Raw genomic sequence first — 25,307 nt, 5'->3', positions numbered from 1 at the left:
AAACCGTAAAAATATTATTGCTTTAATGAGGTAAATTTCTGTTGTACAGTTCATTTTTGAGTTGTTTTTTGATCGCCCAAATATTATCAATTGGGCTTAGGTTTGAGGAGTTGCCTAGTCACGGAACCAGTTTAATTTTTTGTTCTTCGAAAAATTTTTTCCACGTTCTTTGCCAATAAGACATGAAGCCAAATCTTGTTCGACATTGCGTTGCCTTGTGGAAATTTGTTTTGAAGCTATCACAACCCTTTCCTTCAGAATCTTGATATATCAATCACTTTTCAACATACTATCTACTGGAAGTAATGAATAAGAAGAACCTTCGAATGATAAACAACCCAAAAAAATGTTTTTCTGGGGATTAACTGACGATTGCTGGATATGAACTGGTGATGTATTTTCATTTGATACTACTCTAACGTATGGAATTTTTTGCCCCTGAACATAAAAATGTGACTTTGGAAAACACAACATTTTTCCAGTCTTCTTTGGTTCAGTTACCATGTGCTTTGACCCACATGTTTTTTGCACATTGCGGGTGTTAAAAGCTGCTTTTTAGCTGGCCCGACACGCTTTCCGTCCAGCTGCAAGTTGGTTTCTAACAGTCGTCACGTGAAAATCTGTTTCACTGACTAATAATCCTCGATTTAAGTCCACAACAGATAATTTTAGATCAAATTTACTTTTTCTCACTAACAACCGAAACTGTGTTGGAGAAATTGTTCTTTTACGACACATTTTCCTTTCGTTTGAGGACAAAAGGAACCAGTTTCTTTGAACTGTTTTACAATAACATTCACTGTCCCTAGTCCAACACCACACTAAGAAGCTATTTGTCGTTGTATCATACTGGTATGCTCTAGAAAGAAAAAAATGACGAACGCTTTCTTGGAATTATGTCCATTATTATACATTCAACAAAAAATATGAAAATATGATTTTTTAACAAAAAATGTAATAAACTTTCACAACACCCCATTTATAAGATGAAAATTGCTAAATAACCTCACATTACAAACACAACTTAGTGTAGCCACAAGATATAAATAAACAAAACATTCTGTGTTCGGATTAATTTTCATACTACTGTATAATACAAAATACATACCGAAAGTTTCTCACAAATTTCTTTAATTTTAGGTACTGAATTTGACTTCCATGCCAGGATTGATTTCAAGCATGATTAATTTGTTGGAAAGCAGAAAGAAGTAATCTTGAGAAGACTACACCACCTTTATTACATACATTTTCAGGTTTAACTTAGAAGTAAAAAAAAAATAAAAAATACCCAATACTTGTGTATCACAAAGTTCTCCTGGGACTTTTATAACCTATTCTACTCGTGAAAATAATGTAAAAAGTTCATATAAACATATGTCGTAAATGCTTCGTTTGCGAGTTACGGCTAGTGTCTAATTTTTAAAGACATTACGGGGCAGAATTAGTGATTTCCTATGGTTTTTGACCTGAGAAAGCGAATGAAATAGGTCCCACAACCGTATCAGCAGTAATTTTTGAGAAATCTTGGGTGAAAACCAATAAATTGGGTAAACACCCAGTTTTTTATGTTTGACGTACAATAATTTTGTTAAATGGGTAATAAACACGTAAAACCTTTAACCAATACTTGTAGAGAACTTAATTCTTAACAAAATGGTGTAATATAAGTTGAATAAAACAAAGAACGGTTAGAAAAATCTGAATTTTATTTAAAAACAGTAAATTACGTTTGTCAGAAAGTAAATTACTTATTTAATGTAGACAAATAGAAAATTATTTTTTGGTAACGTGAAATATTTGTAAAAACAAAATTTACAGTAAAAAATTTACAAAAAAATACTAGAAATTATACAGATGTAAAATAAAAATTACTAAGATAATAATTTTTTTTTATTAATGACAGAATTACCATCAATTATTTGAAAAATTATTATTTCAAAGTTGGCAATAACATAAAAACAGCTGATCAACAATGCGCAATACTGTATTCGTGTTTAAATCATTCTGTACTCTGAACTGTGCTGTAGTTAGCGAAGGTTTTCTATGAATTTTAGTTTGAACGTGATCGGTTTGCCATTGAAGTAATGCCAATGCGTTTACAACAGAGGAATACGCTGATGATATGGTATTCATTTTGTGTGTGTGTAATGGTAATGCTACAGCTGCTGCAGTAGAATATGAAATATGTTTACAGAATCGCACGATTCCAGAACCGAAAACAATTACCGCGACTTTTCGCAATCTTCGGGAAACACGTTTAGCTAGTATTCGTACCAACTATATGAACGATCTGTCCATCAAGACGCTGTTATCGATGAAATTATTATCGATGCAGTTTAGCGCAGTCTAAATATCAGTACACGACATTTTTCTATGCGGATCGGAGTTTCGCATTCGATGGTTTGGAGAACTCTTAAACAAAACAAGTTTAATCCTTAACAAAAACAGCCAGTTTAACATCAACATCCAGGAGATGGTCTGCTTCGCTTGGAGTTCTGCTGGTGGAAACCGAGCGATATCTTCCACTAGCCGTAAATCGCAAACGAAGCATTTTAGAACATATGTTCTTTTAGAACATAAGAATTTTTTTCCATTATTTTCACGAGTAGAATAGGTTATAAAAGTCCCAGGAGAACTTCGTGATACATTCTGTATATATAATGTACATAATTACCCAAAATCTGTAAACGAAAGATAAAAATTTATGGTAAACTAACTAAAGGGCAAAAATTAAGATGTTAAGAATCAGCATTTAGTCACCCATCCAAATAATGTTTTGAACATGATTAACGGTGTTATCAATTGTAATATACTGCCTAGAAATCGTTAAAAATATGCATCAGCCCAAAAGTAGCAAATTTATTTTAATTACCAAATGTATGTGAATTAATTACCTCATGTTTAAATCTGTCCAGCTGAAGGCTAATTCTCGATTTAAGTCCATAGCAGATAATTTTTGATCAAGATTACATTTTCTCACTAATAACCTATCATGTTTGAATAGTTTTTCTTTTTCGGTCACATTTGCCTTTCGTTTGAGGTGAAAACGAACAAGTTTCTTTTAATTGTTTTACAGTAGCATTCACTATCCCTAGTCCAACACCACACTCAGAAGCTATTCTCGTTTTGTCATACTGGTATGCTCATCAATTTTCGAACGTTTTCTAGGAATTATGTCCATTATTATATATGCATTTATTATGTCCATTATATATGTAATTCCATTTTATTGCGTATTATTAATACATATTATGTCCATTATATTCAAGACGCGCAGAACAAAAAATACGAAAATATAATTTTATAATAAAAAAGTAAATAAACTTTCATAAAACGGAATTTATAATATGAAAATTGCTAAAGAACAAGACAATTTAAAGAATAGGTGCGGTCCAGCAGTATAGCCACAACATATAAATAAATAAAAAATATTTGTTCGGATTAATTTGCAAGCTACTGCGTAATATAAATTAAATTAATAAAAACACACATATAACAAGTACTAGCTAATGACCATTGCGTAACATTTATTGATGTGAACACTATCATTATACAGTGTACGAACAAACTTAACATAAAATTGAGTAGAATATTGTGAATTAATTTAAGGCATTTTAAAAAATTCACGAAGCCTTACATTCTCAGCATACTTTATTTATTTTTCTCTTTCAAGTTCATAAAAGGTTATTGGCTGATTAAATCTACTTTACCTAGCTTGTCTATATTGTGTTATCTAGAGATAAGATATCAAGGAAAAAAGACGATTAAAAAACGTTAAAAAATACAGATAATTTCCTTTACAACCTAACATATACATATGCTGAAATGCCAATTTCTGCTTTTCAGTTCCATTACTTCACTGAAATATTTTTAATCAGATATTTATTCAACTAATAACACACAGAAAATGATTTTCTGATCTATACGAGTAAAAAAAGAAAATCTTACAACCTTAAAAAATTTCATTAATTTATAAATGTGCTTTAATAAGAATACATTCTTATTACTGCATTGACGTGTAGATGGGAATGACAACCGAAGTAGCACCGACCGGCTAGTTTATTTACAAAATATTGGTTTGGTTTTACTTATTACATTCATAAAACAATGCATGTGAAATCAGCCCATTATTATTATGAAAGCCTCGACTGTTTTGTTAAAAAGCCTTTGGTCAAGCAAGTAGTTCTTAACTGGAACGATATGGAGACCCCTCCACTGTTCACTAGAGACGAGATTGCTATCGCTGCGAAGCGCATGCCCGCTGATAAGGCCCCTGGTCTTGATCTCCTTCCGGACCTGATGGTTAGACAGGCGGCCCGGGCTGAGCCGGAGGCACTGTTAGAGGTTTATAACGCCTGTCTTAAGGAGGGTATTTTCCCGGAGCAGTGGAGAAGGCAAAAGCCGGGGAAAGAACCTGAACCTTCCCTCATCTTTCAGACCGCTGGCCATGATAGACGTCTTGGTAAAGCTTTTTGAACGGGTCAGAGCTATGGAGAAGGGCGGACTCTCTGCGAAACAATATGGGTTTCGTGGGGGCAGGTCCGCCCTTGACGCAGTATCCGCTGCCTGTGCGACGGCCGAACGAATTATACGAGGTGGCCCGAATAGAACGTCTGGTAAGATGTGTGTGCTAGTCGCATTTGATGAGAAAAACGCCTTTAATTGCATCACCCACTCGGCAATTAAGCAATCATTGATGACTTTAGGGCTTCCTGGCTATCTCGTAAGAATTGTATCGTCCTACCTTACGGGACGTCGCCTGTTTCTTCAAGTTGAGGATGGCGAAATAGTGCGTGCTGTCGATAAGGGAGTCCCACAGGGGTCGGTCCTTGGATCAACCCTTTGGAACACGACCTATGAACGGGGTTTTTTGTTTACCTGTTTCCCCCAGAAGTCAGTCTCGACGGCTATGCTGATGATCTTGCTTTGGTTGTGGAGGCGGGCTCCAAGAGACAGGCTGCGGATAGCATCCGCAATGCCTATTGTACTATAAACGATCGGGTGCGTGGTGTAGGATTGCGGATGGCTCCAGATAAAACTGAGGCAGTTGTAATTTCGGCAGCAAAAAAGAGACCCACTCTGACAGTAAACTTGGAGGATCAAAGAATTGCTTCTCGACCTGCAATCAAGTTCTGGGCGTCTGAACAGACGGACGGGGTACTGAGGCCGGTGGCTGGATTGCTACCTAATCGGAACGGCCCCATATTGCAGAGGAGGAGAGTCATAGTAGGTGTGGCCCATTCCACGCTCTTATATGGAGCAGAGGTGTGGGGTGGAGTTATTAGATACGCTAGATACAGGGGTGCACTTGAGGCGCTGCATAGAAGGTGTTGCCTCCGAGTGGTGTCTGCGTACCGAACGGTCTCCAAGTTGGCTGCGGAGGTGCTGGGGGGCTCCTCCAATAGATCTTGCTATAGAACGCCGGAGGAAGTTGCGGGAATTACGGCCACTATCAAATAATTAAAGGAAGAGGCAATCCTAGATGCTAATGGACAAATTAATGGATAGTGGCAGCGGCGATGGGATGGTGATGATAAGAGACGGTGGACCCACCGTTTGGCAGGGGACTCAGAAGTTGGTGCGATCGATGCCGTGGCTCGCTTGATTACTGTTTGACTTAGTTCCTGGCGGGCCTTGGGGGATTCAGGTTCTACCTATTTATATTTGGGTTGAATAACTCTGAATCTTGTCCAGTCAGTTTGTGATGCGGAGAAGACTCCTTTGCATGCGTTTTTCTCCTGCCCCAGATTTGAAGATGCGAAAGGGGAACTGCTGAGTAACATCAACACAGAGATCATGTTTACGTCTGAAGAGGTCCAGGTAGTACTTCTGGAAACGGAAAGTAACTGGCGGACAGGCCCTCGTTTGAGCGCAGGGTTCTCCGTGCTTGTGATGATCACCTGGGTGCGACGAGGCTGGGGGCACTTCGCCCGTGTACTAGATGGCGACCTCCGGTAAGTAATGGGAATGACATGTGTGCTTGATGTGTTTGTGACGTTCGATCTAATACGATCGTTGGGTGGTGTTGTATGTAATAAGATATGTGTGATCGCTTGTGATGAAATGCTTCATTAGTAATACCAGGAGGGGGTAGCCAGGGGTGGAGGTTTAGTCGGTAGTGCGCAAGTATTCATACGCACCTAATAACACCTTTTGGAACCTGTTAGGGAACCCTGCACTGCCTAGGCGCCCGTAAATGGGGTTCCTCCACCTCTTAAGAAGAAAGCCAGTAGTTATTTGAATCAATTATTTGTTTCATTACAATAATATGTTCGGTGTAATAACTGGTTCACTATTTTTTAAAAACCATAGTTACTCATATTATTTTAGCAGGTTCATAAAAATTGACAAATAAACTAGCACATAACTTTCTTAGGAACAAAGTTATAGTCGTCTAAAGACAACACCTGTAAGTATTATTATTTCTGCAATTACTATTGGCATACCTAACCCACCATGTTGGTGTAGTGGTTAATTCGTCATCGCAAATCAGCTGATTTCGAAGTCGAGAGTTCTAAGGTTCAAATCCTGATAAACGCAGTTACTTTTATACGGATTTGAATACTAAATCGTGGATACCGATTTTCTTTGGTGATTGAATTTCAATTAACCACATCTCAGGAACGGTCGACCTGTCCCTTTTTTAGTTTAGCCTTCGGAAGCACCGTAAGGTATCAACTCAGAGGATGTTATGTGTGAATGTAAATTAAGTGTAGTCTTGTACAGTCTCAGGTCGACCGTTCCTGAGATGTGTGTTTAATTGAAATCCAACGACCAAAGAACACCGTATCCACGATCTAATATTCAAATCCGTATAGAATTAACTGCCTTTACTAGGATTTGAACCTTAGAACTCCTGATTTCGAAATAAGCTGATTTGCTTGAAGAGTTAACCACTAGACCAGGCCGGTGGGCTAGGAACGGTCGACCTGAGATTGTAAAAGACTACACTTCATTTACATTCATACATATCATTTTCATTTATACTCTGAAGCCACAGTAAAGCTTAAGGTAGTAACCACCTTATCGTTGTTACGGAAGCTAAACTGAAAACGAGAGGACGTATGGATAGCTGAGTTTGCTAATCATGTAGCATACTAAATTCCGTGGTTTTAATAGATCTTGTTAATTAGAACCCAACAACAAAATGGTAGATGGAACAGTACGGGACACCATTCAATGTTAACGTATTTGGTTTAGCCTGGACTAAACTATTAATTTTCGGCACAAGAAGGCTACCGCTAACCCATATCGTTACTCTGACACACAGTAAGCGCTCATAGATCTGCTGTATTTTATTTTTGTAGTTTAATTTTCTTTTATTTTATTTATATTTTTAAATTTTCTTTCGCATTATTATTATTGACAGATTTTAGAAATCTCTTTAAAATATTCTTCAGTTTTTTTAAATTGCATCGTTATTTACAGTTAAAAGTAGAAAACCTTTTCTCTTTTTTTTAGTAATAATATCTAGTACTATTTTATTTAATATTACTAAACGAACATTCTTAAATTATTAAATAAAAGATTTTGAACGGTGTGTTGGCTAATATACGCTTATTAGTACATTATTTTCATTGTTTTAGAGTGAAAGTATTAATTAGATCAGATTAATTACTTTGTTAACACGAATAGAATAGATTTAATTGTTGTTAAGGCACACAATAATAATTAAAACTGAAAGTAGGTTTGCTTTAAATAATGAACAACCCTACACATAAAATAAAATGAAATATCTAAGAATATTAATTTCTTTATAAATTTAAAGTGTACAATTTTATTCATTAACTGACAAAATGTAGGGTGAATGAACAATAACTGTTGATTGGAGGTATAGAAAATATATTAAAACATGTAGTTTTAAAAATTTCCTTTTAAATTCTTCAACATTATTTAAGTGGAAATTTTTTTAGAACGGGAATTAAATGTATTTCTTTTCCAAAGAATCATAAAAGCTAGAGAACTCACTTTGGTGTAATTTTAAAGCTCTTTGAATGGTCTGTCAGTCGGCAAGGTTTTGTGATCTTAATAGTTCAAGGTCACCAAAAGTGTATTTTTTAAAATTTTGAAAAAAAAAATTTGTTTGTTTCCTAATGTGTTGTATATGTGGTAAACATTTCATAATGGGATTGCAATGGGATCATGTTAAAAAAAAATTCTGTAATAATTAGGTACAGCGGATATTACAATTGTTCCCCCTATGCGGGATTTGCCAATTGAGATTCAATCGATGAAAACCCTCCCCTACCAGTCTTCAGACTGGGTCATTTGATGAAGCAGAAGAGTAGCAGCATGTCATGACATGCACTCCTAGTACCAGCAAAAGAATGTACATGTTTCATCCTGCTGAGACAAGTAAAGTAATATTCAGTCTGGATCATCTCTTGGAACAGAAGGTTCAGTGGTGTACTTTCAAAGGATATATCATATCTAAAAAGTGATGCAAAAAATATTTTTTTCAGATTTTACAATCGCTCTTTGTTAACTGAGATTGCCTTTTTCTACACGCTTGGAGTTTTATGACTAATTCATCACAGCCTTGGACCAGAGTACGGTGACCAACATGGAACCATCAACTTCTACAGCTTCAAGTAAAATGTATTGATGCAATCCATTTGAAAAGTCAAGTCCTGTAAGAAAACCTGAGAACTGTAAGAACTTGGTGGAAAAATTTACTTTTCTTAAACAACGTTACAAAATTTGTGATACTTGACTCAAACAGTTAGAAGCATCTGCTGGAAATAATGCTGAAGAATCTACTTCTGATGAAGCATTTCAACAATTATATCCTTTAAATACTCTAAACAAAAGTTTGATTGTTTTAAATGAATCACCTATTCAGAAAAAATTACTGCGAGATAAAATACCCAAAGGAAAAGCTTAAAAAAAACAGCTGTAGTGTTCAAAAGCAAAATATTGAACGTGGATTCAGATTCTGAGCAGATGCTATTTCTCTCTACTCTTACCGTGAAATTATCAACCAACTGAAGGAAAAATTTAATACTACAGACGATAAGAGCATCAGGATGCAAATATTGACAAAGCTCCCTAAAAGCTGGACTTTAAAGGGCACTCAAGATGAATTTGGAGTATCAGATTATCCTGAAAGGAAAGCTAAAATCCTGGTTAAAGAAAAAGGTGTCATGTCATGTCCTGATCCTAAACCTGGTAGAACTTTGGATTTTGAATCAGCAGAAAACGTAACTGATCTGTACAAGAGTGAGGAAATGAGTCATACATATTAATACATGTAATTAAAAGCTAATGTTTTTTATAAGTTTTTATTTTTATATAAAATTAATTTATTTTATATTTAAGGAAACAAAACCCTAAGAGCAACCTGCAGCAACAAAACACATTATCTAAGAGAATTAAAACCATTAGTGGTGTTAACCAAGGAGTTAGTATTCACTTAGAATCTTACTAGTCACATAACAGGGTACTTTCCTGTCGCACCCTGTTACTATCTATTGTAAAAACATATGTTATGAAAATACATTGAAGTTGTAAGCAAATAGATTAGTTTACTATATTAACCTGGACAAATATGAACAGATTATGTAAATAAATTAAAATGGATAAAAATTATAAATAAAATGTTACGTTAATGAAACAGTACACTCATATGAGGTTAAGAATAAAACATTGTTATTATCAGTATATTACATTACATAAAAATAAAATAGAAAGAGTTTTTTCAATCGGACCACTTGCATTGGCTTGATTGCATGAATGTATAAATGTGTGTGGTACATCTTAGTACCTGTTAGGTGTTCTATTTTTTCTGAATGTTTTTTCTCTTTAGGTATTTGTGGTGTGCAGTGTGTGCGTGTAGTGGTCTGGTATGGATGATGTTTGCTTGTGGAGACCAAATGTGTGTGTGTGTGGGCGCTTAATGCCCTCCTGAAGTAATGCTTTATTAGCGGTTTCCCAGGAGGTGGGGTCGCCAGGGGTGGAGGTTTAGTCGGTAGTGCGCAGGAATACACACGCATTTTCTGTAACAGCTTGCGGAACCTGTTAGCGAGTCCAACACTGCTTCAGCGTCCGTAAATGGGGTTCCTCATGACTGTGTGATCTGACTCTCTAGAATGTTTTTTTTTTATTTCAATACGAAATTAGTTATTGAGCCAACAAAAGAAATAAAATAATCAATCGTAAATTTAAACTTTTATATTTTATGGACTAAAGAACTTTGCAGAAAGAAAACAAAAAAATCAGATGCTTTTTCCACCAATAAATCCACACTAAAAAAAAAAAAAACAGATTTGGTGTTTTAGCAGAGTAATATTCAAGTATAAGAACTGTTTAAAGATGGTGTACACAGTTTTTTTTATAAATAGTATCCACATAAACTTCAACTGATCTATGTAATTTACGTGACATTTCTTTCCGTTTTACAACAAAAAAAAATATGTAATTTATTTTTACTGTAACCATTAATTAAAATACTGAATATTATCTGATAAATATAATAGTGCTATTACATTTAATGGATTTTTTTTTTCATTAATAGATAAATTCTATTATTTGAACTTACTAGCTTAAAATAACAATTAATGAATGGATTATATTTTTTCCACATTTACAGGTCTGTGCAAACCCAAGAGAGGGTGCTTGTAGTACGTTTCATATATGACTTTTTGAAAAGGCAAACTGCACAGGAAACTAAAGTAAAACTGTATAAATATTACTGTGCTTCACCTCCATCAATTGGAAGAGTTTACAAGTGTTTTTTTTATATGGGCACAAATGATGCTAAATGTTCTTGATGCCCTGATGAGGTTACAACTGTAGAGAATTCTAAAAAAATTCATGATATGGACATAAGATAAAAAGAAGATATCTCAAATAAATGCATGCATCATACTTTATATGAATATTAATAAATGCAAAATCTGTCTAAAAGATGGATATCATGATTCCTTACAATCTATCAAAAAGGTGAAGAGTAAATAATTCTTAAGCATGGTTTGGGGCTGATCCAATGTAACCAAGGAAAATTTTGCCCCGTTTCACAACAGATGATGAAACTTTAATATTTTATTACTAACCTAAAACCAAGGACTAGTTAAAACAGTGGGTTGCTGTCAGGAAACTTGCTCCAAAGCCAAAACCCGTTCTATCAGCAGGGAAGATGATGGGCTCTGTCTTTGGAGATGTTTGTGACATAATCTTCATTGACTCTCTGGAGAAGAGTAAAATAACTAGGTTAATATGATGCATCCTTGCAGGATGATCTAACTGAAGAAATATATTCGGGAAAAAATATTCACATTTGTTAAAAAGGAGGTTTTTTCACTAGGATAATGCAAATTGTCCTGAGATTGTTTTATATCTCCTACTTGTCAGACTTGCATGTCTATTTTCAAATTTAAATAAGTGCTTACGGGAGAAAGATATTTACATGAGATGATGAAATTATTGGCTAAACATCAACCTGTTTTGAAAACTTGGATAAACCATATTTTAAGGATGAGAACAAAAAGCTTGATCTTCGTTGGACTAAATGTATAGACTTAAGAGATTATATTGAAAAATAAAAATAAAAATTGTTTTTTCTTTATTTTTGGAAGGACTTATTATCAAGCATCCCCCCCCCCTACTTCTGTCATGAAAGCGGGATGATAAAATAGGTAATACATGCGTAAATATATTTTATCATACTAAAAAGCCATGGAAAACTAAAATTGCTAAAATACGCACTTCAGACAAATTATTTTTGAATGTTGATATTTTGTTCTCTTTATGCTTTCTACAGCATCTTTTACTGAATACAAATTTATACTAATATTTATCCAAGAAATGCGCAACAAATTGTAAAGGCAATTTAACTTTAAAAAAAAGAAGAGATTGTATATATATATATATATATATATATATATATATATACAATCTCTATATATATAGAGATATATATATATATATATATATATACACACTCACACACATACAATCCCATTCCCACCATCAAATTAAAGGGAAATTAGTTTTAAACCTGTAAGTGATTATATTTAATACAAGAATAACTAACAATGCTTTCTCAGGATTATTGAAATTAACTCTGTAGCCACCTAAGAATACATGAACATACAACCACACCCAACACCTTTCTAAATGTATTAAATCACATAAAATTCGCCAAAAACAATTAATTAAGAATACTATAATAGACATACCATTACTCTACAATCAAATTAGATATATAACATCAATTTTTTTAAAAACATAGACAATTACTCAAATCAGTCTTTTTTAAGCACAAAATTTAAATCAATAATATTAATAATAAAATTAGCTCAAGGAGCTTGTTTACAGCATACAAATGCTTCAATGTCATTGAAAATTCTAAATTATATATATTATTTCTGGGAAAAATTACTGCAACACTGTGATAACAATTTATATGGTTGATTAAATATTAACACTACAAAAATCAAAGTAAAAAATTTCATACATCACCATAACTCAGAAAAAAAATAACTCAGTAAAAATAGATGTAGTTAAATATAACAAATGAAGAAAAACTTTATAATGTAATCAGATCAAATTACATACATATCTGCAAACAGATGGTTGTTCATTGGAATTTTATTGATTATAATTAAATTTTATCTCTAATTATTGTCTCTTTTATACAACTTTATTGATTATTATTATCTCCTATTTATTACTTTTTTATCCGTCTTGAGTTTTTATAAAACTCAAATGTTAAAAATGCAATAGTTCCTTTTTTTAGTCAGTTTTAGTTTTTAATAAATAATCATTTGAAAATAAAAATACACTATAAAATATTACAGATGCTATTCATTTTTAAAATATATAGCCATTCATTGCTTTGCAGTGTAATATTTACAAGGTAAACTGGAAAGAGTGAAACTGTAAATATAGTAAAAGAATTATTCTAGTCAAGATAAATCTATACTTAAAAAAATACTATATAACAGCAGGATTTTTTTTTACCTCTTCAGTAGATGAAGGAACGATTTAAAACACGATCGTCAATGAAAAACCTAACCGTAATATGCGACTGTAATGCCATAAAGGAGAAAAAAATCAGTAGATTAAAGTTTGATCAGTAAAACAAGATGATGAAACTCTCAAAACAGCTAACATACTTTTTAAAAACAAAGTACAAATCATATAGGTGAGGTTAGAAGATATTTCTACAGGTAAACGTATAACAAATATAAAACAGACAGGCAGAGATTCAAAACATAAATACAATGAGAGACTACAATCCATCATAAGGAGTAGAGTGAGTTAACATATACGAATGAACAATCTTTAAATAACTTTACACTATGGAAAAAAAAACAATTTCCAAATGTTTTTAAAACATGGTCTAATATACTTATGGTTATCTTATCAAATATTTTTGAAGATTTATTTATTACATATAAATGAATATACTCATTGTCATAAATCAGTTGTTTAACAGCTGTTTTTTAAATTGAAGGTTCTGAAGTTCAAATCCTAGTAAAAGTTAGTTGGTTTTATACGGATATTAATACTAGAAGGTGGTTGGTTACTGGTCTATATTGGTGGCTGGGGTTCAATTAACCACACATCTCAGAAATGATCGGCCTGAGTCTGTATAAGACTAAACTTCATTTGGAAAAAAAAATGTTTAAAAGCATTCTCAAAATTTATACTCGCAATTTAATTTCATGACATAAAGATAACCTCTACACAGGAAAAATATATTCAAATTTAGAATACTAACTTAATTTTTTTGTTAAAAAAAGGTAAATAATGACGCATTAAATGAAAATATAAAACTGTGATTACAGAAATGCTACATCTAACAAAGAAAAAACCATACATTCAGTTTAACAATCTTATTCTACATGAAAGTTTTCTAAATCTACAAACTACAGTCAATTTAAACAAAAAAACAAAAGCAACTATTTTTAAGTCAAGTAAATGAATTAAAAAAGGTATTTGCAACTTGAAAAATATGTATTGTGTCCTTCAATAAAGATAAATACTGAAGTCGAACAATTAACTGATACATTCAAACATTTTTCTGATAATTAGACAACACAATGAATGAATTACTGAACTTTTCGTTTATAGTGTTAAAAAAATTAATGTAAATTTAATATAGCAGTACATAAGCTGAAACATTAAATTAATCAATATACAGTTTGAAAAATAAATGATGACATTCTTTCACTAAAAAACAACAAAAGTAATGAAACGTTACGACAGAATAACATAGCAGGGAACTGTACAAGTAATTATCACCAATGAAAATGTTTTATCTAATATGCTAAATTCAATTTTTATTTATTATAATAGATAAAACCAAATCAGTATTTGAAGCCTTACAGAAGATTGAAGATCTTCACTGGTTTTTTCTTTTCGCATCATATCTTAGGAGTGAATATGAATATATATATATATAAATATACTTTCGTCAGGTTGCCCCCTTTAATCAGACATCCGGTATAACCTCAAATAAACATAAAATAAATGTTTTAATTTCAAACTATGTTTGAATAAAGACTACATGAAATTACAAAATCCAAGAAACAGACTTTTTTAAGAATTGAAGAATGGGATATTTACTATATTCCACTGTATCATGAACACAAAAAATCTAAAAATTGTTCACTAGGATAAAAAAAAAAACATCTAAATGACAATAATATTTTCATTTGTATCTGATATAAACTGAAATCACCAATTAACTACTGATTTTCATCAACATTCAAAATATTCTGTTATATAAAACTTGATATGAAGCATGACTGTTTTACTCTAAAATTCAGCAGTACTGTATAAATAGAAAAGAATTGGATTTATTACACACAAATTAAAAAGGTAAAAAGCTGATGAAAATTACAATAATAAATACTTCAAGTATAATGGTGAAATGAAAAATAAATTACATTCAAAAGCACTAACAAAACAAATATAAATAAAATACTAAAATAACTTAAGCATTTTAGAGTAAAAAGAAAAAAATTATGTAGAACTAAATATGAAAAATCAAATTCAAAATAAACAATTCTTGTAACACAGAATATTACTACACATCTGTTACTTAACAATGCAAGTGTGAATTTAACTTCTTAAGTTCTCCTGATTTCAGCCATGAAAGTAGGATTTACCCACCACAGAAGAAAGTTCCACTGCATATTGACAAGAATGTGAAGTTCTCCCTAACACCTGGATATGCTAAACCAGGCACTAAATAATGCTGCATTACAGAGACAAAATTCAAAGGAGTTGCAACTGTAGATCATAGGCTAAGATGAACAAGAAAATTGGTTTGAAAATTCATGCATACCTTTCCTTACAGCTGTTAAAGATTCATTTACGGATGGAGTATAAAAATGACTCCATGCATACATATATCCCACGGAACAATAGTAGGCTGGAACAGCTATCAGAGAGAGAGGTATGGGTTGAAATGCTAACTAAATGCCATTAGTTAAAATTGATGTGGAAGGGATGATCGAAGAAGTAAACAAAAGCATGTTTATTAGATACAAAAATAACAGGATACATGCTTTTCCGACAATGGATATTCATAGCTAGGCCATGAAACAAAACAGTCATTTCTTCTTTTATTGCCCAATAAGTCCCTTGCTACAATGAAGAATGTTACTAAAAATAACTCGAGGAAGATTTATCATTTACTCATGGCATTCATATTGAACAGTGCCTCTACAAGCTGCTGGTTTCCAATACTTCAATGTTAAACTCAAATATAGCTTTATGAAACCAGACAGTGCTGTACAAATGCAAACTACTGTTGTCAGGAAGTTCAAAATTATGAAATAAAAAGCATTGAGGTACACTAAGACAGAACTTAGTTGTACCTCTGTAATTCCAGTGTAATTAGAATATGACATGCAACATATTCAGTGAGATTCTACACACAATTAAAATCTTCTGACTGCTGTAAATAAAGCATTAATGTAAATAAACATTGCCAATTATTTAATACAAAAAACATCAATATAAACTATTACACAGTCGAATTAGTATGCCCCAAAGATGGAAAAGTACGTGTTAAATTATCCTGAATTCTTATAATAAAAGTCTACATACATGAACACAATGTTCAAAGCAATATTAAAATAAATTCACAAAGAGGTCAAATAACCTTTCTGAAGATCACAAAAATTTTAAAATAACATAAAAATTCAGAATAAACAAATGCTCCAATAAATTTATTTGATGAAAACTTTCATCTACTTACACATAAAACTAAAACTGACATGGAAAATCAATTAATTAAAAATTGATTAACAATAATCAAGGTGAATTACACTATTAAAGTCTTAGTTTGACATAATCAAACTAATCACATATAAAAATAATACATAAATAAGTTTGATAAAGAATTACCTTTCTAAACCCTTACAACTTTTACAGTGCTGTAATATAAGCTATTAAAGCATTCATTAAACAGCAGATGAAATGCATTAAAACTTCAAGATCATTAAAAATGATCACTGATGTACTTTCAAAATATACTGAAATTATTCTTCCAGGGGACTTTTCACCTGATTAATTATGCAACTATCTTTAATGAAGTTACTGGTATACATCTTAAAAGGGTTAAGAAACCCCTTTAGTAAGTCTTACAACAATATGCTCCATCTAGTTTATTTTATTTGTTATTGCCACTATACAAATTATGAAATTTAAACACTACATTTGACAGAAACAGCAAACAAACATAGTTCAGATAAAATAGACTACATTATTACAATATATAATAAAGAGATTTCCTGTTTTTAAAATGGGTGCCACTAGCAAAAGTATCACCAGAAACTCCACAACAGAGAAGCTGTGTAGAGTTTCTGGTGATACTTTGAATACTTATTAATACTTTTACAGTATTAATAAGCTCTTTTAAGTGCTTTTTAAGAATAATATCCATGTAATTTAAAAACTGTTTATCATTAACCGTCTATAACAATTTTTATTGATTAATGTCTGGATACATATTAGTAATTAATCTGACCACCTAAAAAATATATTTAACAGTAAATAATGATTGGTTATTGATAATGAAACTATTACATAGAAAAATCATTCCATCCTTTTTCTTTTCCCAACATCTCTATCATCCTTTTTAACTTCTTATTTTCCCATGAAAATTTTAAAACCTTATCCCATCTTTTAGGTTATGTTCTGTTTTTAATGATCTTTCTTAAGTCTAACTAGTTATCATATGGGGATTGTAATAAATCATATAATGATTGTAATTATCTCAATCATTACATTACTGGCTGTTATTTTACTTTAACTTTGCTATAGTCTACAGTATTAAACTGTAAAACAATCTTTAAAGCTTCAGTGGTTAATTTTGGATATGATACATGTCAAATCATTTATAGCTACACATGGCCCTTTCATTAAACACTGATAAGCGACAGAACCATGGCAAACTATGTTCCCTTACATCCTGAAACTAAACTCTGAGAAATACAAGGAAGTGGGATAAACAATCAACAGAATTTCGTAACAGGTGTAGAATGTTTTTAGTTGAATAATGCTGGGTCCAGCTTTCATTTAACAGGTTTTTCAAATTAACATGATGTATTTCTTATCTGTTTAGTGTACATCAAATCATGAGTATTTCCATGCCCTTGAAAACAAATACACTATTCCTGTAAGTTTAGATATGGTTCTGCTTTATTTGAATTGTTATTGATTGCATTAATAATCTGCTACAATCAGGTGAATGGAGAATGTTGAATCAGCATTAGTGAGGAGTGTTTTTTTATGAATTCAATGCGCATCAGTGAATCCTGTTCATCTAGTGTACATGTTTGTGTAGTTAGTGAAATTTATTAGTTTATATACATCTATCTTCATGGCTAATTTACTTAATTTTCACCACCAAACTATTATATGAACATCTCAGTTTGATGCAATTATAGATTAGATACTATTTACAATGTATACTGATTTTACTCTTCATTACTATCAATAAGATAAAAATAATACAAAACATAACACATAGTCCAGAAATGTACTTCACAAAAATTGAGCTTACAGTCATATTTATAACATTTTATTTGAGCTTATTATTGAGCTATACATGAATAAGTTATTTATACAAGAATTCTCAATCTTAAAAAATAGACTAAAAGTCTGTACTAGCTAGCAAAATCAGGAAGAAAAAAATCTCAAAATTGTTTAAACATATTATTTGGAATAACTAATCATTAAGTCATTTTGAGCATTAAGCTTTGTATTTTTCAAATGTTACATAATTCATCTATTAAAAAACTGTACCTGGGTAAGTCTGTTGTTTCAGAAGAAAATATATAAAATATCTCAAACCAACTAACCTGTACTTAAAATTGCATGTCCATACTTAAGTACTAAGTTAAATGCATTAGCGTAGAATGTTTGTAACAAAAACCAGCAGTTTTTATTACAATATATATAATTATATAGCCAAGCAGTTATAGTAGGGTGCTTGGAGGGAAGTAGATGAATGGCTGTAAGTAGAGGAAAAAGCGCCTTGCTAGAACGGCTCTGCTATACGTTACATAAATATTTACTTTAAAAATATTACTTTACAAATACTCAACTACATTAAGATGTCAAAGTAGCATTTTATACTTAAGATCTAACTTTCATTTACATACCAGATTGAATCATACAATAACTACAAATACAATATACAAAAAAAATAATCAGAAATGAAAGCTGATGAGGGGATATTGCTTTAAAGTTCAGTTACAAAATCATGAGATGATGGCTATGTAAACAGTAAACATTTTTAAGTCTTAAACTTTTAATGTACTTAAAAAAACTGTAATATGTAAAAAAAAGTAATATCTTCTAACCTTGATTACAATTAAATAGTATTAATAAACACAAAAATTATGCTTACGGTTCAGCTTCAATTGATTTCAGCTTCGCAACATAGTTTGAAGGGATATAACCTTCCTGCTTCGTCGCTTTACTTCTTGCTAACCACCAATCACCTTGAGTGTCATTTAAAATTTCTAAATGTTCACCTTTTCTAAAGCTCAAGTCCTCATCAGTTCTAGCATCATAATCGTAAAGGGCTACGAAAATTTTAGCGTTCGAACTCGTTCCCGTAGCGTTATCAGTCTCTGGTATGGGAGGCATCGGGCCATTTCTAGCTTCTCTAACAGTCTCATGGGTTATTTGTAAAGGAGGATTAGAATTACTCGGAGTTACTGGTTCTTTGTTACTTAAACCAGGAGTGGGTAAACTAACGTCTTTTTTTGGAGAGTTCCTCTGCCTACTGAAACAGCTGCCCATATTGGCTAATTCCTGTCACAACATAGGCTGTATGTAATCGCAAACACTAAACCACCAGGCCTACTCCCAAGGAATTGTCCAGCGGATTACCAAGTTTCTTAGCCATCCGCTTTCAGATTTATTGTTTAGAACTAAAATTATTTAATTTCGACTGTAATAAACAACTTTATACACAACTCATAATCCACAAACGTTTATTTAAATGCAAAATTTTAAATAACTCACACACTAACACTCAACAAGCTCGAAAACACAAAGAAAGCGACTGACAGCTTTTTCAGTGGGAAGCAGTGCAACCAACATAACAACTACAATTTCTCTATTTCAACTATCATTAATGTTAAAACTGCAGCTGAAGTTTCTCTTTCAAAAAAATCGTTTCATTAGCATACTAGGAACTCGATTCATTCACGAAAAATTTATCTCCTTACCTCGAATATATATATTATTTATTAATTAATTTAAACAGCAGATAATTCCTAATTACAGCTACATTCACATAAAAAATAAAGTGAACAATTTTTTTTTTGTTAGAAAGATTCATTTATTTTTTTATAAGCCAGTTTATTTTGTGAAAGAACACCACAGAAAGCGGTGAGCGTCGCGCAGCACGTGGATCTAAAATTAAATTTTTTCCAACCTTTTAGTTTTCACCCTTTAAAAATTCGGTAAAAGTTTAAAATCTTAAATTGATGAAGATGATTATACAAACATAATATTATAATTTCGTTAACAATACACAACTATTAATGTTTGTGTGTTATTTTGTAAACATTTTTTATTAGGTATTAAAAAAGAAACATGAATTTTGACCTTTAATTTAACTTTCCTCGTATAGGCTGAGATAAAAAACGTCAAAAGAGATAAAAAGTATGTCCAACGGATATTTGAAGTATATTCAAATATCTTAATTAAAAGTATTTTAAGGAAAAAATACAGCAGCGGTTATAATTACATTTAATAAATTTAAAAGTATAAATTATTACTACTTTACTATATTAATATGAATATTTTACATTAAAATATAAATGCCTAATTCTGATTACTAAACTAAATCATATTAGCTATAGCTATTCTGGAATCCTGAATATGTGCTTTATATGAAACATTTTTTTGTTGTACATTATTGAGAAAAAAAAATTATGGGTACAAAAAAGAGTAATGTAAAATTACTTACCTGGAATTACATGCTCTCGTAGCTACTACATGACTTCTATGTCAAGTGCGCTGAGTTGTCTTGAAACAAATAGTCTACTCCAACAGTAACACATTTTTTGTTTAACATGTTACATTAATCAACATTAATTGGGAGTGTTTAATTTTTTCTTCAATTTCTACTTGATGAATTGCACTGAGACTGTCTCTTTTAAGAAGTACATGAAAAATTTGCTTCTTAACTTTGCATGTGTTTCTGTATCTTTGAAGATATTAACAGAGGTTGATTCTGTTTGTTTTTTATCTTCGATGCACTGTCAGATATAAACAGTATCAACTTTTGTCAGTCACTTGTCTTCCCAAACTAGTCTATCCCAACCAAATACTTGATCTTCATGTTCTCATAATACTTTTCATTCATAATACTCTACTTATTATAAACTCTATGAAAATTCAGAAAAAATGGAGAACTATTAAATTCAGAATTTTGTACATCCAGCAACAATTAACTAATCAAAAGTAGATGGACTGCAAAATTGTGCAGTTGCAATTAACATTTAAAGTTTAAAACAAAAATAATTTATGGAATAAGGTTTATATTTTTATGAAATAATGAAGTAGTACTCAGTTTTTAAATACATGGAAATATATTACCAGAGCTCTTCAAATCAATAAACCTCTGTGGTATTATAGATTATAGTGCTTTTCCTCATGGTACTGCAATACCACTCAGGAAGAGACTAGATTAAATTGAAAAGATTTTCTGCAAGCATTTTTAGGGGATTTTGATAGTTTTCACTATATTGTAGTTTCATAAAATCTGTTTAATAATTGAATACGTCATCTTTTATAATTAAAATTAAGAGTCCTTCATTGATGGCAATACATGCAAATTACAAGGGTAGTTCCAAAAACAAATTTACAATTTAAAAATGCATCTTAATATGGCACAAATCTAAAATTCCCTTGATATAGAAATTTATATCCACATTAACAACTTAATTGTCGTGGGAGTTTAGTGCTGTAGGGTGGGTGTTCAAGAATTATCAAACCTAACTTTTTGTTATTATAACTGGATACTACTAATACTACAAAACTTATAAGGGTAATTTAGTAATTCTTTCTTTATAAACAACGGCAAACTAAGGTAATTATGCTGCATGAAGATTTTACAATCTTATATTTGATAACACAACTGTCTTAACCAGTAATAGTGTTTATTGTATGTACTGAGATACATTATAAAAAAATTATATCTGATTTATTACTCAGATATAGGATCATTTATTACATTCTGTATAAAGTTTTTAATTTTTTTAATAAATTTAATTCAAGCTTTTTTTCTCCATCTTATTCAACTGTTATATTATTATGCAAATCAATTACATTTTTATGACGTATTTAGACAAAAAGAATTGATTTTTTAAAGCGTTATATCATTTATACTCAGTTATCAAAAGTAATTTCTGATGATAACGTAGATCGTAAATCAATACAGAATTAGGCAAAGATTAGTACGATGTAGTGTACTTAAAAATCTTATTCTATAATATGCATCTGGTTCAGTTCAAATTTAAGGGAATTTTATTTAAATACATTTAAAAGACAAGAGAGCTACTGTGAATTAGTAATTAATTTCCACTTTCAAGGAATATTATTGTTTTATGACTAAAAAAATTTTTAACACATAATGAGATTTATAGTTAAAATAAAAATAGTATTTTAATCTGATAACTTTTTGACAGTGCATTTATTATCTTAACCTACTAAAATACAATTGGGACAGTGTAATTTCACTCAAAGTTAAATGTGTCCACATGTCTCAGTTTCTACTTGCTCTTTGAAAAGACAAAGTTTATTTACTTTTTAAAATGGTTGAAAAATAAATTTTTTTTTCTAGGAATCCATAAATATTTTAGTCTTTCTCATGATGTATAATTTTTTTATTATGTCTTCCAGTAACTATATTCATAAATGTAAATGGGATATTATATAATTTCTATGAATCATGCTTTTTTTTATTTCAACATCATTCTATTACTTTATAATACATAATCAAAAAATATGAGTTTAGATACACAAAGTGAAATTCTTTCTTTGAAGTGAAGATTCATATGAACAAACCTTAGTGTGTACAGTTATAACAAAAAAAAAAAAAAAAGCATACTGTAACTTATATTTTAATGTAGTAAATATTTATGTAAAAAATTGTACACTAACCACGATCGCAAACTTAAAAAAATAAATAAAAGGCATAGCATGGTAAATTTGCTTTTTATGTAAAAATAATTTTATATTGAGATACAATTCATTAGAATTAAAAATAAAGAATTCATTCAAACTGTTAATTAAAATAATAATGATCAAATTAGTAAATCTAATAATACAAATGAAATATTATTTTAGATATTAGTTACCTTAATAGTACAGGTTTGACAATACTTAAAATTTATTCTTAAGAAACTTCTGTACATGATTTGGGAGAATAATTACAGAAAATACTTCAAATATCACATGCCACAGATGTGCAAGACTATTTTTTTAGGATGGGAGTGACAGAGGAACATGGTAATTTTAGTGGTGGGATTGATGTATTTACTAATAATGATCACACACACACTAATATTGTGTACTTAATTCTTAGGAGAATTCAAAATAAGCTAAATGAATTCACCAAATTTTTGAGTAAGTGGTCTCACTATTATTATTAATTGAGCACAAGCTCCAGAAAATAAATATTTTTAATATTAAATATGGTTATATAAGCACTGCTTTAGACAAAAAAAAAGTTATTTGATGTATACATGTTTTAATGAAGAGCAGCTGCTTGTTTAGTGTAGAGAAAGTTTTGAATATATTTTAATTGAAACAGATCATATAAATTGCGAAAAAAATGTGTTTTGTAAGTATTTATATGACTTCTGATGCTGATAGCAGATATTCTTAGTGCTCTGGAAAATATGTATTTTGCATTCATATCTTTAATAAATTTTTGTCATAAGTAGAAATTCTAATATTAATTATCTAACACTAAGACTGCAAAAGTTTTGAACTCACAGTCCCTTCTGGCTTTTTTAAATTATTATTACCTCACCAGAATATCAAATAATACAAATACATTTTTTTACAATATTATTTCAAATTGTAGGTATTAATAATGAATTAATGATACCAGCAATTTTAATGTAATTAAATATTTATATTTTTAATTTAATGTTTCCTTTTTAAATTCACTGAATGTGTTATGCTGCAGCAAGCAGACAATAAAAGCTTGGGTCTAAACAAAAGATTTACTTATGAGTATGTAAGGATTTTGAAGAAACTTTTTCATTTAAAATGTGTATACCTCCTTTCATTTTTGTTTGTCTAAAGTAGTAGTGCTTATGTAACAATCCATAGTGTTAAAAATACTTACTTTCTGCAGCTTGTATCCAATTAAGCATAGAGTCATTAGTGAGGCCATATTTTTTATTGTTACCAAAAAAAAGGTGGGCTTACAGCCTGCAGTGAAAATGGCTTGGGATGACCTTTTCTTCGTTTAGTCTTGTATCTGTTTGTATTAGTTGCCAGGCCAGCTGCTGCTATTGGCATATAGCAAACTACATAGAAAATGAAGGTTGAAAGCAATTAATTAAGTGAGAAGTCTAGTGTAACTTGTAATGCTTCTTGTAAAATATACGAAAGTAAATCAAATATAAATGGGATTCTATTTGTAAAGCAAATTTATTTATTGAAAATTAAAAGGCAAATATTAATTTATTTTTCTACATAGTTTCCTACTTTAGAAATACATTTTTCCCAGTGAGAAGGAAGGTTTTTTATCGCAACATTGTAGAATGAAGCTGGTTGCGTCAGGAGCCAATTGTGTACAAATCCTTACATGCACTTGTCATCTTCAAATCGTTGCTCTCCTAGAGTGTCTTTAAGCAGTCCAAATAAATGAAAATCACAGGGCAATAGATCCAAGCTGTAGGGAGGATGATCAATTTGAGTCCAATGCATTTCTTCTAGTTTTGAAACTGTTAGAGCTGCAGTACAGGGTCTGGTGTTGTCATGGAGGATGGCCTCTTGAACTGGTTAGTCTCATCTTTTGTGGCAATATGCAGCCCTCGCCTTATTCAACAGCTTGCAGTAGCAAGCAGCAATGATTGTGCATCGCTCATGCAAAACAACAATGAGCAAAATGCCTCGCCGGTCAAAAAAAATAGTTGAAAAACCTTGCCAGCTGACAGTCGAGTCTTGGCTTTCACTGGGGCTGCCTCCCCTTTCCTCTGCCACTCCATATTGGCTTGTTCTGACTAGGAAGTGTACTGGTGGCCCATATTTCATCGCAGGTGACAATCTGACTCAAAAATGCATCACCTTTTGCAGGTCTTGCTGTAAGCCTCTGACAGACCTCCAGACTCAACTTCTGATCTGCAGTCAAAAGGCAAGGGACCTATCTAGCACACACTATGAAAATGTAGGTCATTTGTGATGATCGCTTGACAGCTCCCATAACTTATTCTGACCTGTTCTGCAATTTCGGATACTCTCACCCGGTCGATCATCTTCAAGAATGTCTCAAACCATGCAAATGTTTTTGTCTGTAATGCTGGTCTGAGGATGGCGATCATGTTCCTGATTTTCCACCCACTTCCGTCCTTCCTTGAACTCTTTATGTCAGGCAAACACACGAGTCCTTGATAATGTTTGGTCCCTGAACTGTGCAGTCCATCTCTGGAAATTTTCCGTCACTTAACTCCTTCACAAGCAAGAAATTTTATAATTATGTATTGCACAGTGGAGGGATGGACCTGTTGCTCTGACATCGTGAGCATTACTTGGGAGTGTGGAATGGCTGACTCTCCCCACTCCTAATGACGCCACCCAAGCATATTAAA

General features: G+C 31.5%; 1 protein-coding gene across 1 annotated transcript in view; it reads right to left on the bottom strand.

Annotated features, from left to right (window-relative positions):
* Src42A (Tyrosine-protein kinase Src42A) overlaps window positions 1-19,503 on the bottom strand; it is a 302,961-nt gene extending 283,458 nt beyond the window's left edge. The window contains exon 1 of the mRNA XM_075359534.1: window positions 18,872-19,503. Coding sequence (XP_075215649.1) covers window positions 18,872-19,269 — 398 coding nt within the window. The 5' untranslated portion in view covers window positions 19,270-19,503. The remainder of the gene's footprint in view (window positions 1-18,871) is intronic.
* Window positions 19,504-25,307: the final 5,804 nt, after the last annotated feature.

The sequence above is a fragment of the Lycorma delicatula genome, chromosome 3 (assembly GCF_047948215.1).
Source record: "Lycorma delicatula isolate Av1 chromosome 3, ASM4794821v1, whole genome shotgun sequence".
NCBI classification, from domain to species: Eukaryota; Metazoa; Arthropoda; class Insecta; order Hemiptera; family Fulgoridae; genus Lycorma; species Lycorma delicatula.
The sequence above is the reverse complement of the archived record's forward strand: the minus strand, read 5'-3'. Positions and strand labels throughout refer to the sequence as shown.